The sequence below is a fragment of the Mercenaria mercenaria genome, chromosome 13 (assembly GCF_021730395.1).
Source record: "Mercenaria mercenaria strain notata chromosome 13, MADL_Memer_1, whole genome shotgun sequence".
Taxonomy (NCBI): Eukaryota; Metazoa; Mollusca; class Bivalvia; order Venerida; family Veneridae; genus Mercenaria; species Mercenaria mercenaria.
The window spans coordinates 77,841,456-77,859,981 of NC_069373.1; the positions used below are offsets into that span (position 1 = coordinate 77,841,456).

General features: G+C 34.0%; 1 protein-coding gene across 1 annotated transcript in view; it reads left to right on the forward strand.

Annotated features, from left to right (window-relative positions):
* Nucleotides 1–18,217, forward strand: part of LOC123528591 (uncharacterized) — a 42,998-nt gene extending 24,781 nt beyond the window's left edge. Inside the window, exons 16-21 of the mRNA XM_053522400.1 lie at nt 6,480–6,624; nt 11,992–12,104; nt 12,571–12,709; nt 13,536–13,816; nt 14,787–14,885; nt 16,578–18,217. Coding sequence (XP_053378375.1) covers nt 6,480–6,624; nt 11,992–12,104; nt 12,571–12,709; nt 13,536–13,816; nt 14,787–14,885; nt 16,578–16,796 — 996 coding nt within the window. The 3' untranslated portion in view covers nt 16,797–18,217. The remainder of the gene's footprint in view (nt 1–6,479; nt 6,625–11,991; nt 12,105–12,570; nt 12,710–13,535; nt 13,817–14,786; nt 14,886–16,577) is intronic.
* Nucleotides 18,218–18,526: the final 309 nt, after the last annotated feature.

Genomic DNA, 18,526 nt, shown 5'->3' on the forward strand with positions numbered 1-18,526 from the left:
TGTTAAGGGTAATAAATAGTTTTACGAAGTTCAAAAGCCCTGTATACAAAGGTGGACAGTTTTTTCAAGATCGAAATGTTTTCAGTTGATAACAGTTCTGTAAATTTTGGTATGTTTTGGTTTTTCCAGTAATATTTATGGACATACTTCGCTCTGATGTCTTTATATAATTTACATTCTAATAAAAAGTTAAATTCGTCTTCAAGGTTATTACATATGACACATTTCCTATTATTTCTTGGAATTTTGTTCGTCTTGTGCCATCTGCCTGTTTCTATCAATAACATATGCGCTGACAATCTCTGCCGTATTAATGCTATTCTTAATTTCATTATATAAACATTTTCTAAATAAGACTTAAAAACGATGGTTGAAAACAGTTTGTAAGAAGAATCCCTTGAAGAATTCTCTAAAGATTCATTCCAGTGTTGCATGAAATTATCTCTTATTCTTTGTTTGAAGCTAAGTAAAAATAAAGTTTCATTTCCTACTCCTTGATTTAACCAAACATAATGAAATCCTAATTGCTCTAATAATGATATGACTGATTTTGCCCAACAATTATTATTTGGTTCAAGTTCCATCTGATATATCATCATGTCATAAACTTTTCTAATATATCGGTTTCTTTCCGATTTCAATATTTCAAGCCAAAATTTTATTATCTGATACAGTCTATTATTCATTAAAGGTTCTTTTCATAACTCTCCATATATAAACGAATTTTGTGTTTGTAACCGTACGCCTAATAGATTTTTGCAAAACAACAAATGAATATTGTCTAACTTCTTTGATTCTTTAAAGCCCAATACCTCATAACCATTGTTTAATATTGGTATAATTAGCTTATCGAAAAGATAATAGTGTGTGTGTTACTAAAAATATTGAGATTCTGTATAAACATTTTTAAACTTGAAAATTGCCTTAAGTGCCTAACCTGCTAGAGTTTCATAAGTTTTTGAAAATGATCCGCCTGTGGTAAAAGCTACTCTTAAATATGTGAATTTACTAACTATTTCAATTTCTGCGTCTCCATATACAAATCTAAGATTTCTTCTATTTCTTCCCCCTTTCTAAAAACCATTACTTTTATTTTATTTTCATTTACAGTAAGTTTCCATTAATCGCAATATTCCTTTAACACCTCTAGGCCGTTTGAGTTCCTCTGCCTTTTCGTACAATAGTAAAAATAGTTTGAACGTTCCTAGATCGATGCCATGAAAACCTTTGAGGATAAAAGTATCTTCTAGATCGTTTATGTACATAGAAAAAAGAAAAGGTGACATACAGTCCACTTAACGAACCCCTAGCGTACATATAAAGCTTTCGCTCAGCGAATTTTGTACCTTAATTCTTGATTTAACAAATGAATACATAGATTTTAGAACGGACATTATTTTCCCTCTTACGCCTATCTGGATTAGTTTTAGCCAAAGGTTATCCCTCACAATAAAATCAAAAGCCTTTGTATAATCTACAAAGCAGACAAACACATGTTTATTTTCATTAACTATATGATTTATTATACTATGTAGGACAAAAATGTTGTCAACTGTTCCCATTTGCGATCTAAACCCTGCTTGTGCTTCGGTATATACTTGATAGTATTCAGCCCATTTATTAGCTCACCTGTCACATAGTGACAAGGTGAGCTTTTGTGATCACCCTTCGTCCGTCGTCCGTCGTCTGAGCGGCCGTGCCACCGTGCGTGCGTCAACAATTTCTTGTCTGCACGATAGAGGTTTCATTTATGATTTTATATTAACCAAACTTGCACACAACTTGTATCACCATAAGATCTCGGTTCTTTTCTTGAACTGGCCAGATCCCATTATGGGTTCCAGAGTTATGTCCCCTGTAAGGGCCAACATTAGCTATTTTGACCTTGTCTGCACAATAGCAGCTTTATTTATGATTTGATTTTAACCAAACTTGTACAAAACTTATATCACCATAAGATCTTTGTTCCTTTCTTGAACTGATTAGATTCTATTATGGGTTCCAGAGTTATGGCCCCTGAAAGGACCAAAATTAGCTATTTTGACCTTGTCTGCACAATAGCAGCTTCATTTATGATTTGAATTTAATCAGACTTGCACAAAACTTGTGGCATCATAAGAACTCGGCTTCTTTCTTGAACTGGCCAGATCCAATTATGGGTTTAAGAGTTATGGCCCCTGAAAGGGCCAAAATTAGCTATTTTGACCTTATCTGCACAATAACAGCGTCATTTATGATTTGATTTTAACCAAGCTTGCACACAACTTGTATCACCGCAAGATCTTGGTTCCTTTCTTGAACTGGCCAGATTCCATTATGGGTTCCCTGAAAGGTCCAAAATTTGCTATTTTGGCTTTTGCAGCCATATAGAGACTTCTTTTATGGTTTGATTTGATACAAACTTCCGAAATATCTTCAACAACAATAAATCTTGGATTCCATGACGAATCTGTCAGATCCAATCGTAGGTTCCAGAGTTATTTTATATCTGATTACCTCCTCTGATTGTAATCACAATGGATTTATATCAGTAAGTACTTATAGGACTTATTTGAAATTTCATTATTGTCATTAGTTGGACTGAGACAATCAGGGTAGATAACTATGGACTGATTTTATGTTAAATTACCTCCCTTTATTTCAAATTAAAATCGGTATATCTCCGTAACTAATGAAGATACTGATATGAAATTTCATTTATGTCAACAGATGGACTTGGACAATCAGTGAAGATACATATTGACTGAATTTATGACAAATTACCTCCCTTTATTTTTTATCTAAATGAATACATCTTGGCAGCTTCAAATGAGATTGGATTGAAACGTTATTTATGTCTTCCATGGTAAGAAATAGTCATATTAGATAACTCTTGATTGAACATTTATCGATATGAATACTTTACTAATATAGTGTTGTATAGGTTTGTACTTTGTATCTTCTACATGCATATACCAATGCATGAGTACCTCCCCTGATTTAAATAAAAATGGTTTTATCTCGGTAAATATTTATAGAACTCATTTGATATTTCACTCTTGTCTTTAGCTGGACTGAGGCAATCAGGGTAGATAGCTATGGACTGATTTTATGTCAAATTACCTCCCTTTGTTTCAAATTAAAATGGGTGTATCTCAGTAACCAATGAAGATACTGATTTGAAATGTCATTTGTGCCATCAGATGGACTCGGACAATCAGGGTAGATAACTTTTGACTGAATTTATGACAGATTACCTCCCTTTATTTTATGTAAACGAATATATATCAGCAGCATCTAAAAATTGGTTTTAAATGTTATTTAAGTCTTCCAGGATAAGGAATAGTCATGTTAGTACAAAAATGCAGCATTTGAGCCTTGGACCCTCAAACTTGGTATGGAAATTAGTCCTGACTAGGTCAAAAGGGACTGTTACAAGAAAATGTTTATCCTGATGATATTTAATGTGTATGCCTATGTGCTCTATATCAAAACTTGATCATATCATTTTGAGCAATGGTACTCTGGTGAGCGATACAGGGCCATCATGACCCTCTTGTTTAGTCGTGTATGCATGATTCTGGTAAAAAGTTTTCCTAGTGTGCTTAACAGTGTGACACCCCTATAATTTTCTGGTGAGGCTGGATCTCCTTTTTCAGCTCACTTGTCACGTAGTGACAGGGTGAGCTTTTGTGATCGCCCTTCGTCCGTCGTCCGTCCGTCCGTCCACAATTTCTTGTGAACACGATAGAGACCACATTTTGCAAGCAATTTTGATCAAACTTGTACAAAACTTGTATTGGCATGATATCTCAGTTCCTTTCCAAAACTGGCTAGATCCCATCATGGGTTCTAGAGTTATTGCCCCTTAAAGGGCCAGAATTTGCTATTTTTGTGCATCAACAATTTCTTGTCTGCACGATAGTGGTTTCATTTATGATTTTACTTTAACCAAACTTGCACACAACTTGTATCACCATGGGTTATGGCCCCTGAAAGGGCCAAAATTAGCTATTTTGACCTTGTCTGCTCAATAGCAGCTTTATTTATGATTTGATTTTAACCAAACTTGCACACAACTTGTACCACCATAACATCTTGGTTCCTTTCTTGAACTGGCCAGATTCCATTATGGGTTCCAGAGTTATGGCCCCTGAAATGGTCAGAATTAGCTATTTTGACCTTGTCTGCACAATAGCAGCTTCATTTATGATTTGATTTTAACCAAACTTGCACACAACTTGTATCACCATACGATTTTGGTACTTTTGTTGAACTGGCCAGATTCCATTATGGGTTCCATCGTGATGGCCCCTGAAAGGGTCAGAATTAGCTATTTTGACCTTGTCTGCACAATAGCAGCTTCATTTATGATTTGAATTTGATCAATCTTCCACAAAATTTGTGTCACCATAAGATCTTGGTTCCTTTTTTGAACCGGCCAGATCCCATAATGGGTTCCAGAGTTATGGCCCCTGAAAGGGCCAAAAGTAGCTATTTTGACATTGTCTGCACAATAGCAGCTTCATTTATGATTTGATTTTAACCAAACTTGCACACAACTTGTATCACCACAAGATCTTGGTTCCTTTCTTGAACTGGTCAGATTTATAGGTTCCAGAGGTATGGCCCCTGATAGGGCCAGAATTAGCTAGTTTGACCTTATCTGCACTATAGCAGCTTCATTTATAATTTGAATTTAATCAATCTTCCACAAAACTTGTGTCACCATAAGATCTTAGTGTCTTCCTTGAACCGGCCAGATCCCAGTATGGGTTACAGAGTTATGGGCCCTGAAAGGGCCAAAAGTAGCTATTTTGACCTTGTCTGCACAATAGCAGCTTCATTTATGAAATTATTTTAACCAAACTTGCACACAACTTGTATCACCATAAGATCTCGATTCCTTCTTGTACGCCCGAAGGGACGTATTATGTTATCGCCTTAGTGTCCGTCTGTCTGTCTGTCTGTTGGTTAGCAATTTCCCTTCCGCTCTGTAACTCTTGAACCCCTTGAAGGATTTTAAAGAAACCTGACACAAATGTTCACCTCATCGAAACGACGTGCAGAGCGCATGTTTCGGATGGCTCACTTCAAGGTCAAGGTCACACTTAGGGGTCAAATGTCATATGACTTTGTTTTGTTGTATATTGCTTTGCATTTGCGTTGCATTGCATTGCTCTTGTTTTTATTTGGCAGATCCTTCTTTTGTTCACTTACAATATATTTTTTTAATTACTTCCCTTTTATGTTACTATAAATAGCTTATTTAGTAACTTTTTTATTATTGGCCGTAGGGAAAAACCGAGACGACTTTTCTGTGGGACAACATGGATAGTACCTCCAATTTTTAGGTGTATTTTGACATATCTGTACCTTGAAAGAATTTCTTTTTCTTTTTGGTTAAATTTCTTCCCTTTGTTGTTCCTATCCTTTGGACTTAGATATTTTTTCTGAGGACTTAGATTTATTTTTAATTTCTTCCCTTTGTTGTTTCTATCCTTTGGGCTTCATCAGTCAAAATTTTGCTCCTATCGTCCTCTGATGTAATCCTTCGGGCATGAAACTACTGGCCTGATTTGAAAATAATTTTAGAAGAAATTTGTAAGAAAATTTCAACTATATTTTCTCATAATTCTTTTGATTGATCTCGATTATGATTTTTTGACCTTCTTGTCCTTAAGTGCAATTATAACAGGTGAGCGATATAGGGCCATTATGGCCCTCTTGTTGTATATAGGTATTATAAACCCTTCTGCCCATGGAAAGTACCCTTCATTTAATAGCTTATTAAAAAGTTTAAACGGATACGATAGTAAAGATGTGATACCATATTTGAAAAACTCATTTATAAAAATATCTGGCCCTACGGATTTCCCGTTATTCAGCTCTTTACACGCGCGCAAAATGTCGCTTTCGCTTATTTCTAGATCTAGATCCTCAGACATGCTTTGAAATCCCCCTTTTACAAACCGCTCGTTACAATACATTGCATCTTAATCTGGTTGAAAAAATACTGAATCCGGATTGTTAATGCCTTTAAAATACTCGGCAAAAATTTTATTCGATACGTTTTGTCATAGCATATATCGTAGCACATACTCCTTTTAGATGAAAAGCTCGATCTGGTGCCCTTATACTTCATTCCACAAGAGTGCTACCATACAGATAAAATGCCAGTATTATTAGACATACAACTTTTTTTGTAGACTTTTTCTTGATACAAAAAGTAAATTCCATAACTATACTAGTAAACACTGACTTACCTTATCAATAGTGCAAACAAATTGCTGCCAGTAACTAAAGAATATTCATGTTTTATAGTTTGGTTACTTGGCATTTTTTCTGCATAAGGTAAATTATTGGTTACTGTCACAGTTTTGAATTGATATGATTTAATTGAGCGTTTGTTTCAAATAATAATAATACATGTAATCCAGTTAGCTTGCAAGCACGCTTTGAAAGCAACATTTGATAATGACTGTACACTCGGTTTTCAGAAAATGGTTAACAACTATCTCTATATTTTTGACGTTGGACTCTCAGACGCGGGAACCTACCAGTGTGAAGCAGAGGATAATAACGGTTGCTACAGTTACAAAGAGGGAACATTAACCGTGGTTGATGTTAAACCTCTAAATAAATGTAAGTTTTCACACATCAGATGTTAAATTTTATAGTTAAAATATAAGCGTTTTATCGTCACAACACAAGCACATACAAGCTAGAGGAAATGGTGTTTTGTCTGAAATGGGAATATTTTTACTCTTTTATTTCTCTCAAAATATATCAAATACATCCTTTAAGAACTAGTCAATTACTATGAATATTTTGAGCAAAAACAATCCTTAAATACAAATGGCTGTAAAAAAAATAAATACCAAACAAGATTGAAAACAAGATATGAGATATTTGAGCATGGTCGGTTGCTGAAATGTTGACATTTTATTACTCGCAAGTAAAATAGTTCTAAGAAAAAAAAAGAGATCTCAAAGTGTACAATGGAAAATACGAAAACTACTTTATTGAACTGATGCAGTATTTCGAGTTTTTTTTAAAGTTTAAACCTCCTACTGGTCACTCATTGCATCAATGCGGTGTTCTAATGTATCAGAATAATTTGTATGTTTGATATATTGATAACGATATATTTATATTTTATATTTATTTATTTATTTAAGTCTCATTCACATGCATACAAACACATATAACACATAAAAACAACTTTAAAAAATGCATATGACCATTCTTGACATAGAATTATATGAGACTATCTATCAAACATAAATGACAACCGTAACATTCTAGTTAAAACTAAAACAAATTTACCCTGTGATCACAACACCCTCGTAAATTTATGTGAACCAGAAAACAGTATGCAATATACATAAATACACATAACACTGATACAAACAAGCTTGCATCAGCATCCATACATATAAATTACATATATATTTCACACATAAACATAAATACATATGTATGTATATATATATACACATACACAACACATATACTACACATATATAAATGCATACACATACATATACACATATATATATACATATACACACATAACTAACATACTAATATACCCATATACAAAAAAACACCTATACACATATAAACACATATACATAAATACATGTATATACATACCCATCTATAGATATATCCACCTACATTACATATAGGTACCGACCTACATATAACACACAAACATACATACACCACATAAAAAGTAGTAACATACATACACAAAACAACACAGTATTAAAGAAAGGCAACTCAACGCCTAAGTAGGCTAGCTGTTTATATGCCCACATAGATTTACTTCCTTTTCCACAATATCAAGTCTATTACATGATAAAACTAAGGAGTCATTGCTAATCGTTGTATTAAAAACCATATAAAATGTCCAACGTAAACCATAAAAGCTGAATAGGAAAACCGGCCTATCGCCACTTAAAAAATGTCTTTAAAGATCATTATCACCCCGATCAGATCGTAGATGAACTGATTAGCAATAACATTCTTAGAATCTGTAAAACTGCTAATTAATACTAAAGAAAATATCTATCCATTTTCAACAACGATAAAATAACCTATGTACTAAAAGGAAAAATAAAAAGACAATTCTTAGGTGTACAGATAGTTTTTCCTACTTTTAAGAATATAGAAACAGATTTTGCATCACACTTAACAATTCTGGATTAGAAAAAATAAATGACATTTTACCTTCATCAGTATAAATTGACAAATTTTCATCTATAACACTGCCTTGGTAAAAAATCTTATTTATATGCTCATACTCTGACAGATATAACACATGTTTTTCATCTTCAATATCATTTCTGCATATTGGGCATATCTTTGATTTAAAGGTAATCTCTCGTATCTGCCTATTTCAAGTCTGATAGGGGCGACACCACATCTAAACTTTGCAAAGCTGTTCTATGTTTATAAGGCAACATTTTCTTAACATATGATTCAGTTTCAAAATTAAACTTGAAAGTTACTGTAAGTCCTCAATTTATTCCTCCACTACCAGTATTACTGTAAATGGTATGTAGTGTCTCAATCCATGTATCAAGATACTCATTTAAATATGAGGTGGTTAATCTATCAATCAAAAACTTTTTATTCAATACACAATTTATGTTAAAAAATTCACCACGTTGTGTTTTTCAAAAAGTCCTTATTCTATATTGCCAATTTTTACATGCTCTAAAACAAGGTATACAGTATTTATTAACTAAACTATTTATTCTTAAATTACTCATACACTCCAACCTACACAAGTGCTGCCACACATTTAAGTTGTTTAACAAATTTGGTTCCCACCCATGTACCGGCGACTGCAGCACTTGGTGTTATATTGGCCTGACCAGAAAAAACCTCATGCTCGATTCTGAATTTGCTTCTATGCAAGAAAAAGTCCCTGTAACCAAATAGCTGCCCCATACCAATGACTGGCCATACAAGAATCATACAATTTACTGTATACATCAATGCATACCTCCCAGACTTTTAATTTTGCAATAAGTAATCCAAGAGCTCTTCCCGCTGCTTTAGCAAAATTTAGCAGTGAAAATTGTGTCAAGAAATCATCAAAGCTAAACCAAGATAACATAATTATCAGTAATTGCTAAATTGTTTGATCCACATTAAATTGAAACAATGTCCTTGGTGCAGACTTACTTCTAAAATTACAATATTGCTTTCTTGGAATTGATAAGCATATGATTCTGTCACACCAATCACATAAAATATCTAACATTCTCTGTAAATCTGTTCATTCTTTGCTAAGAGACAACATCATCTGCATACAATAAAATTGACAAGATTTTACCATCATTAGTTCATTCCTAGCCCTACAGCATTGATTTTCACAGCTAGATCATTTATAAAGCAATTAAAAAGAACAGGGACAAGATACACTGTCTTAAACCCATATTAACATCAAACCATTCTGAAGTAATATCCATTGAATTTGATACAAGAACTAACACAAGAGTATAATGATTTGATAACATGTAACATTTACAATAACACCCATGTCAGAAATATGATCCAAAAATTGAGCGATTGATTGAGTCGTACGCTTTTAAAGTCAATAAATGCGGCATCAGTTGGAAGTTCTTTTTAACTAGTTTCTACAATAGAGGTAATGTGGATAGATGATCAACCGTACTACGCTTTCTACGAAAGCCTTTTGCTCGTCTACAATTTTGAATTTTCTTCTAACCAAGATGATAATCTTTCGTTGATAACCGAACAGTATAGCTTATAACATTGTTGTGCCAAAGTAATACCACGGTAATTCATTGGATTCAACGGTCATTGTACTAGACTTAGGAATGGGTTAAAATACCTTTTCCCAATCCGTGGGTTATTTACCAGTTTCATACATACATTGAAAAATACATGCAAAAAAGAATAGAAGGTCAATTCTGAAAACTTTAAGGCAGATTATCAAATCCACAAGATTTCCGTAAACCAGATTTTTCTATGGCTTTCTTAATTTCATAAAATGATATATTATTATCTAATAGAGGGATAAAATTTTCCCTTTCATCCTGAATAAAATCACGAGATAAACCATCAGGGCCATCAGCAGACGGACTATTCAAAAGATCTTTGAAGCTATTTTTCCAGTGTTCTAACACATTATTCTGATCTGTAACCAGTACACCATTTTTATCAACATATTCAAATGGTATTTTGTGATTTTTGTTTTTGGTTATACCAGTCTTGCCAATAGTTTTCCAGAATACACACAAGCACAGATAGTGCTTGACTCCCTTTTCATGCTATAATTGCTATAATTATTGTTGTATTGTTGTTAATAATAGGATTTGGGTCATTTGTGGCTTTTTTTTGGTTCATTATGTTGATAGCTGGATCCCAGCATCACACATTATGTCATATTCAATAGTTAAAAGGGAATCAATTATTTGTTCAAGCACCCGTTGTGAAATACTATGTACAGATTAGGTCCAATCAGAAAAAGTTCTATAAATAGCACCAAGCAAAGCTCACGTCTGCTAAGGTATAAGTAGGTAGATGCATGACAGAAAGATCACTCTGTATCCAGCGGTCGAAGAAAACACATCGAGGATTCAACTAAAAAAATTTCCCAGTACCTTGATAAGGAAGTTATTGCAACTATCCTGTCAGGGCGGAAAAAATATTAAAAAGAAGATGTTTGAAATTCATAGACTAAAGAAGAGTTGCAGAATTTCAAGAAGGTTTCGAGATAGAGGACCAACGCATAGGTGTTTTACCTTAACGGTATTTGAATGCTATAGACGACAGCAAATATAGGCTGAGCATAGGAAAGCTGAGACAGAGATCCAGAGTTTGGTAATCTACTGAGATAGTAGGAGAGTTCCAGCTTATAGACGGTTCAGCATTATTAGCGAAGTACAGCCAAGGCATAGGGGATATACCTATATGGTAGTTGAATGCTATATGTGATGGCATATAGGCGCTGAGCATCCAGGAGTTAGGACAATCATACAGACTTTCAATTTCAATCAAGAGGACGGAGGCCGAACATCTATGCGATAGGACTCGTATGTTGTTGATTCAAAGACATTGTTTGATGGGAACTTCAACAAAAAGACCATTCAAGTATAGAGTCTCCAGTCTATAGGAGTTTGAGCTAATTTTTATTAACTGAAGATTGTTAGTTTGAAACATTTAGTGATTTGCCTGATCCCTGGATTTATCTAGCTTATAATTGAAATCATTTACGAATTATTGGTACATGTAGACAATGTAGCCAGAGGGAAATTTATGCATGAGATATTTGGTCTCACCAGCTATACGTTTTAACAAAGGACATTCTAACTGCCTCGGTAGCCTAATGGTAGAGCGTCCGCTTCGAGTGCGGGAGGTCATGGGTTCGATCCTCAGGCCGCGTCATACCAAAGACATAAAAAATGGTACTAGTAGCTTCCTCGCTTGGCGCTCAGCGTTAAGAGGATAGTGCTAGGACTGGTCAGCCCGGTGTCAGTATAATGTGACTTGGTGGGGTATCATGCCACGTGTCTACGGTGTGAGGCAGCACTATAAAGTTGGACATTGTGCTCACTGCTACAAGTAGACACCGTCGTTTATATGACTGAAAAATTGTTGAAAAAGACGTTAAACACACACACACACACACACACACACACACACACACACACACACAGACACAGACACACATCGTTTGTCAGCTAGTCTCAGACAAAGTCACCTTAGCGATTGGACCCATTTCATTGTTCGAGGTACTATAAAGACGTAGGCACTTCCCTGGGTCATATAACTCGTATCCTGACATACTGTGTTCATTTTTTTTTGCTGTCCAATTGTTTTCTTTTGTTAGTACATTTTTGTTTAAATGTCCACCATATGTATGCACGTGTATACATACTCTGTTGAAAAATTTTGTCATGTATTCTTGGAAACTGACTTCTCCTATGTGATCTTTATTCTCGTTTGTATTTTTGCTTTCCGCTTCAGATTGCGGCATTTCTACATTCGACGAAGTTAATTTGGCCAGCTCGAGAATATCCCAGGGCACCGACGCACGACCTAATGAAAATCCGTGGCACGTGACACTGAGATCTCGAGGTGTAAGTACAACAGTTTTTTGACATTCATATGACATTGATGATGAGTAGCATTTGTTTATTTTTCATTTGTCGAAAATAAGTTAAGAGGATAGTGCTAGGACTGGTCAGCCCGGTGTCAGTATAATGTGACGTTTTTGTAATATTGGATCTTCTGAAGTAAGTAGTTGAAATACTAAGACTCGCTTTTGATTTTGTGTGTAAAAATCGATATTATTAAAAATCCAGACATGCGATATTCTCATTATGATTTTACAATGTGGATTTGAACATTTTTTAATGTTCATATCTAGAGGGATACGTGTAACGTTGCCACATCTTCCAACATCCAGGCCTTTTTGGATAATATAAGCTCTGGTGATACAAATCGTAGTAAATTCATGTTATCTTTATTTAACTTGCTCGAAAGTGTACATACTTTTTTCGTTCTATGTAGTTTATAATGATGAATATGCAATGTATTTTTAAGGGATCGTCTACCCAGAGAGCGTTCTGTGGCGGAACTATTATATCCCAGAGTTACATTCTGACTGCAGCACATTGTATTAAAGAGTTCGAATCAAATTTTGATGTTCCCTTTGCACATGAAAATGTTGAGATTTTACTTGGTAATTATTGAGTTATTTCTTAATATCTCTGACGTTCCTACTGATTCACATAACAAAGAATTTCTTAAAATTAATCTTTTGTAATAAATAATATGTACAGTTTAACTTATGGCACATTTAATTTGTAAGTTACCTCTCTCGAAATTATATAGAGCTGGGAAACAAAATATAGTCAAATCTGTTTATACAGACGACCCCTGGGAGAGACAAATGTGGTCTTTATTGGCTGGCAGCCTTTATTCACAGGTAAACACACAGTAAATCTTAAAACGGGAAACAAAAAGTGCCCTTCAGGTGGTCTCTGTTCAGAGGTGGTCTCTAGCAATGGGTTGACTGTACCGACAGAAGAATCTTCAATGGTTTATTAGTCAATTTTGTATAAATATTGGCTCAATTATAAAAGTAATCATAATCAACAAAAAGAACCCAAAAATAATAAAATATTAGTGCTGCCTCACTTTGTTGAGCATCCATTTTGTTACGTTTCACAATTTTTATAGTGTTTTATAGCAATAAGCTCATTAAAATCTAAAAATGACCCCTTAAAGGCTTATGCCAGCCCCCAAGACCATAAGAATGATTTAACAAGAAAGAAAAATGTTCTCAAATTTCGCATAATTGTAGAAAGAAAGAGACAAAAACAACGAACACGTGGTCGTATACATATGTCTCCTGTAAATGTAAATTATGAATGTAGAATAACTACATTTTCAGTCATTTCCTAACAAGACAAGAGTATGCTACCCCTATCGTTGTAAACAGCCCCTATCGTAGTAAATAATCTCATATGCTTCAGTTAATTTCACTTACTTTTCTAAACTATCAGGTACAACAAACTGTCTACTGGCTCAGACGACTAGAACATTTAAAAGTTTCATTGTTCATCCAAATTTTGGCGACAAGGCACTGTATGATAACGATATAGCATTGATAGAACTTGACAGTCCAGTTGAATACACGGATTCTATTCGTCCAATATGTCTAGAACCAGCGGACTACAATGACCGGGTGTTCTTGGAAAACAGTGATTCATTATCGCCTGTACCAGGGAAGGTGACTGGATGTGGCAAGAAAAGAAAACGGGGCGGAGCCGTCAGAAAGTTGCAGGTTCTACATTTTATTATTTTTTCCTTGTAGGGTTTTCTTAAATAATTTGCTGGAAGAAAATTGCTGACGATGAACTTGATATTATTAAATTAAGAGATGACAATTACGTTCCACAGCAAGAAATCATTTACTTTGTTTTGAATGATTAAACACTGTCTTCTTTATTGAGCAACATGTGCTGAAATTCAAACGTCTAAATATATCATGGCACAAAAAGTCCCTTCGGAATTGTTAAAATAACAATTATGCAGTTTTAACTAACAAGATACCGTACATACATTGTGTAATCTGTTGCATATACTAAAAGAGCTATTATTCCTAAGCATACATAATGCAGTACGTGCTTTCGACTCTTTCTAACACATTGCGTCAAAGATTTCGGACCTTTTTATCTACATTTCTACAATCAAATAGCTGTCTCTACCCTGTCTGGAAATAATCGAATACTCAAGATAAATATTATTTTGAAGCGGAGAAAGCAGCCATGCAAAATTATAGCAAATGCGCTTTGATCGAGTCTCTTTAAACTCAACCCGCTGAGAACCGGCGAAAAAGAAATGTATTTTATGATACGTAGTGACCACGTGTATGACCCGAGGGTGGGGGTGCTAGATCTGTGATCTAGAAAGAGTAGAAAATCTTAAAACACATACTTTTTATACAAAGCGTTAAAACCCTTCTCAAATTTGACGAAAAAGTATGGCTATTATAGCCTACTTTACTTACTTTATTGTTTGACGAAAACGGTGTAGCTTGTAACAAATTAAAATGGCAAATTGGTTGCATAATTACATCATTTCTTCTGACCTTCAAAAATTGTGATTTCTTGTTCTTGCGCAAACTCTTAAAATTGTGCAAGCGAATTAAGGTCAGCCTCGCGCATGTTTGTCAGTTCAAAAATTCAACTAAGATGGTGACTTTACAAAATGGCAAAATCCCATTGTAAAACTGACAGTGAATTTTGTTGCAGGAACTTCATATCCCGTATGTAAACAGAGAAGAATGTGAGGAATCACTTGGCAACCAAATACGCATGCTTACCGAACGGATGTTTTGTGCCGGAAGTAAAGTAAGTATCTGTTAAAGGATTATTGTCAATGTATATTTCGAATAAAGAAAAGTATGCATGTATCAGTTACACACATATTACTGTCAGGTTTGTTCAAGTAATGGACTTGTATACCTTTTAATGTTTAACATGGACCAGGTGTAAAGTGAGCGTAAACGACAGACTTGTTGGCATTAAATCATGTCTATGCAACGAGAAACTTATCGGCATATATTCCTCAAACAATTTCAAATAAGCAAATAAGTTAAGCATAAGTGACGCGACCTGTTTTAAATACAAAAGGCTAAATGGTGTAAAAATATAAGAAATATTTCTTAAATTGCCGACATGGCGGAAAGTGCGAATATCTATTTCAGACTAACTGACAGTTTAAAAAAATGTACTATAGTACAATTCATTTTTAGCAAACTAAATGTAGTATCAGTTACATGCACAAAAAGTGTAGTGCGTAAGCAAAGTGAGCATAAATTACGCGAATAAAATCTTTGGATATATAATTGCAATTGAATACAACACTATACATTTACAATCATGTATTAACAAAACTACTTCTCAACAATTATTCCTTGAATGTCAGCTGTTTTAGTCAAAATTGTGCATCATTTAAATGTTTAATGTTAAGGTAGTGGTTCCATAATGACTCTCGGCAAGATACGCATTATCCGTATTCGATTTCGGCATTCTTTGGTCTTTACGGAAAGCCACGTGCTCATCAAGCTACATTTATATCCGAAGTATACCAATCTAACTACACAACATAACAGAACAGAACAGAACAGAACAGAACTTTATTGAAGAATTACAGATTACAAAATAACATTTTGCAATAACATGCGCACAATACAAATATACAAGAAATTCACAAGCGTGTATTGGTATTGGTGATAAATACATTTTATGTTTGTGGGGACACTGGTTAATCTTTTTCTTTTGTTTTATCTAAATTTAATATATTGCAGAAATACATAAAACGGGCAATAAGAGTGCTAGTAGTTTGTATACACGGGCAGGGGCAGTAATCGCCGATTGTCACAGCCATTTATGTTTTTTTTTTTTCTTAATAAAAACAACATCAACAACTACAAAAACAAAACAATGGATTATACATAGATACATACTGTAACTATAAATTTAACATATGCAGCGATTTTTCTTATGTTTTTTTCGCATACCCCTAGGTTAATTAAATTAGGATTACCTTAAAACACACGTTTTATTTTTATAAAAGAAACACTATTTTACTTTAGCGATTGTATTGAACCATTTTAAACTGGTCTATTATACTAAGCATAATTTGTTGAACCTGTATTCAAACCAAGAAAAACTAGTTATTATTCCAGGTTTATAAAACTATACTGAAAAGAAAATGACTGAATAAGTTTGCTGATGAAGTTGTGAAAACACATCAATTCAGGGAGGGCCTAAATTCTGCACCTGTCACATCTTGTAGAATAGCTGTATTATACAAGTATTATCAGAATGATTTGCACGAAGTTTATGTGGGGGGAAAAGTAGGTCAGTAAGTCGTAGTGGGTCTTTAAACTCGTCTAATGCAAAACCTGTACATACTGTTGGTGCCAAATCAGATATCTTGAATTTGTGCGCACGTTTTGATAAAATGTTGACTTTTATGGGTGTGTATAATGTAGGCGTTTTGAATGTCTAATATCTGATATTATTCTTCGTTTTAAGATTGCGAGGACAGGGGACACATGTGGTGGGGACAGTGGAGGTGGCTTAGTTATGGCCACAGCGACCAGATGGGTTCAGACAGGAATCGTGTCCTGGGGTTTGGGCTGCGATGTGGACAAGTACTATGGTATCTATACAGACGTAGGCAAGTTCTACAACTGGATTGAGAGTGTTACACACTTTAGCGAAGAGGAGGTGCCCGACTTTTTAAACCTTTAAATGAAAAGATGACTCCTGCTGACAATATAATCACCGTTCAACGATTATTGTGACTGATGCTATTGAAACAATTTTATAAAAAACAAGTTGAAGGAAAAATAAAAGGACAACGATTATTTATGCTCAAGTACATACCGCCTTCTTGAGTTTTAATATTATCAGATACTTTTCAGTAAAGTTGGATGTCTTAGAAGAGGTAATAACGGTAAACCTTTGATCTTAGTTCAAAACAGTAACACTTGATATAGAATTAGATAAAATCTGTTCTTCTTTCAAAAGTGGGAATTTTGAATTTTGCAAAGTCTTAACAAGTTTTAACCCTGCCAGCATTCTATATCGGCCCGATATTGGCAGATCATATCGTGGTCGCGAAATAGTGTGACACGCAGTGCTTTATCAAACTTTTTTAAAAGATACACTTTATAAATTCTCAGAGTAATTTTCTTGAGAACTGATGTGTCTCGCATCATGTGTATGATGCTTATTTGATTTATTGATAGAACATTTTTCACAACTATATACTGCATGTTGTATACAGTTACATAAGCTTTCTGTATATTCTTAACACTATTAAAATTGTTGAATTAGAAATTTAAACATATTTATATTTTAATTTCTTTGCAAATATAAATATTTCTATGGCGGCATTTTACATAAAAATAAAAATGCATCTTAATTATTACCTGCCTTTATTACATATAAAATTTTGATAAATACCGTCTGGCATACATCATATTTGCTTAGGACATATAAACAATTAGATTACTCTTTCACGTTTATCAATAATATTTTGAAAAATATAGTTATATTAGAGAATCTAATATCGGCCCGATGTCAATCCGACGTACGAAATAGTCACACTGATTGATGTCGATCGACCGATTTCAATATTTTGCGGCACTACAACGGCCCGACGTCGGCCCTACATCGGCACATTTTGCCGACTTTCCGACATTATACTTATATCGGGCCGATATAGTCATGCTGGCTAGGAAACTGTTTCTTTCTTACATTGTACGTTGAAATGCTCATTTTCAGTGAAAACGTAAACATAATTGTTACACGAGTTCTATCTAGTATTTATATGACATTCGTCAAGTCTCTCAAATATGCAGATTCTATGCAATGTGTTAGATTCACAATGCCAGTTTGATATTAATCGACAAAAACAATAGCTTAGGATTAAGGTTGTTAAAACTGGCGAATAAGGTGTGAAGAGATTCCTGTGTATCAGCTTACCATGGTAACTGTATCCTCAGATTCCATATTTCCTAAATTTATTACTTGCCATATAATTTTGAAGAATTATTTTTATCTTCACACTTTTTAAACAGTTAAAAGGGTAGACCATTACAATATCCATATGATAACTGAACTCATATTATAGCAGCAGCAACAATAAAAGATATCCATGCTTTAAAGTATTTGTTCTTTATTTGAATGCATCTATTCCTTCACGTGCATGTACCATATATTTGTTACATGAATATATACAATACATTGCATTTTTTGTCTCAATATATATAATACATTATATTTGTTACATCAATATATACAATTCATTACATTTGTGACTTCTATATATACAATAAATTACATTGGTTACATCAGTATATATAATACATTACATTGGTTACATCAATGTATACAATACATTACACTGATTACATAAAAATATAAAAATATACGATACATTACATTTGGTTACATCTCAAGATAATAGAATATTG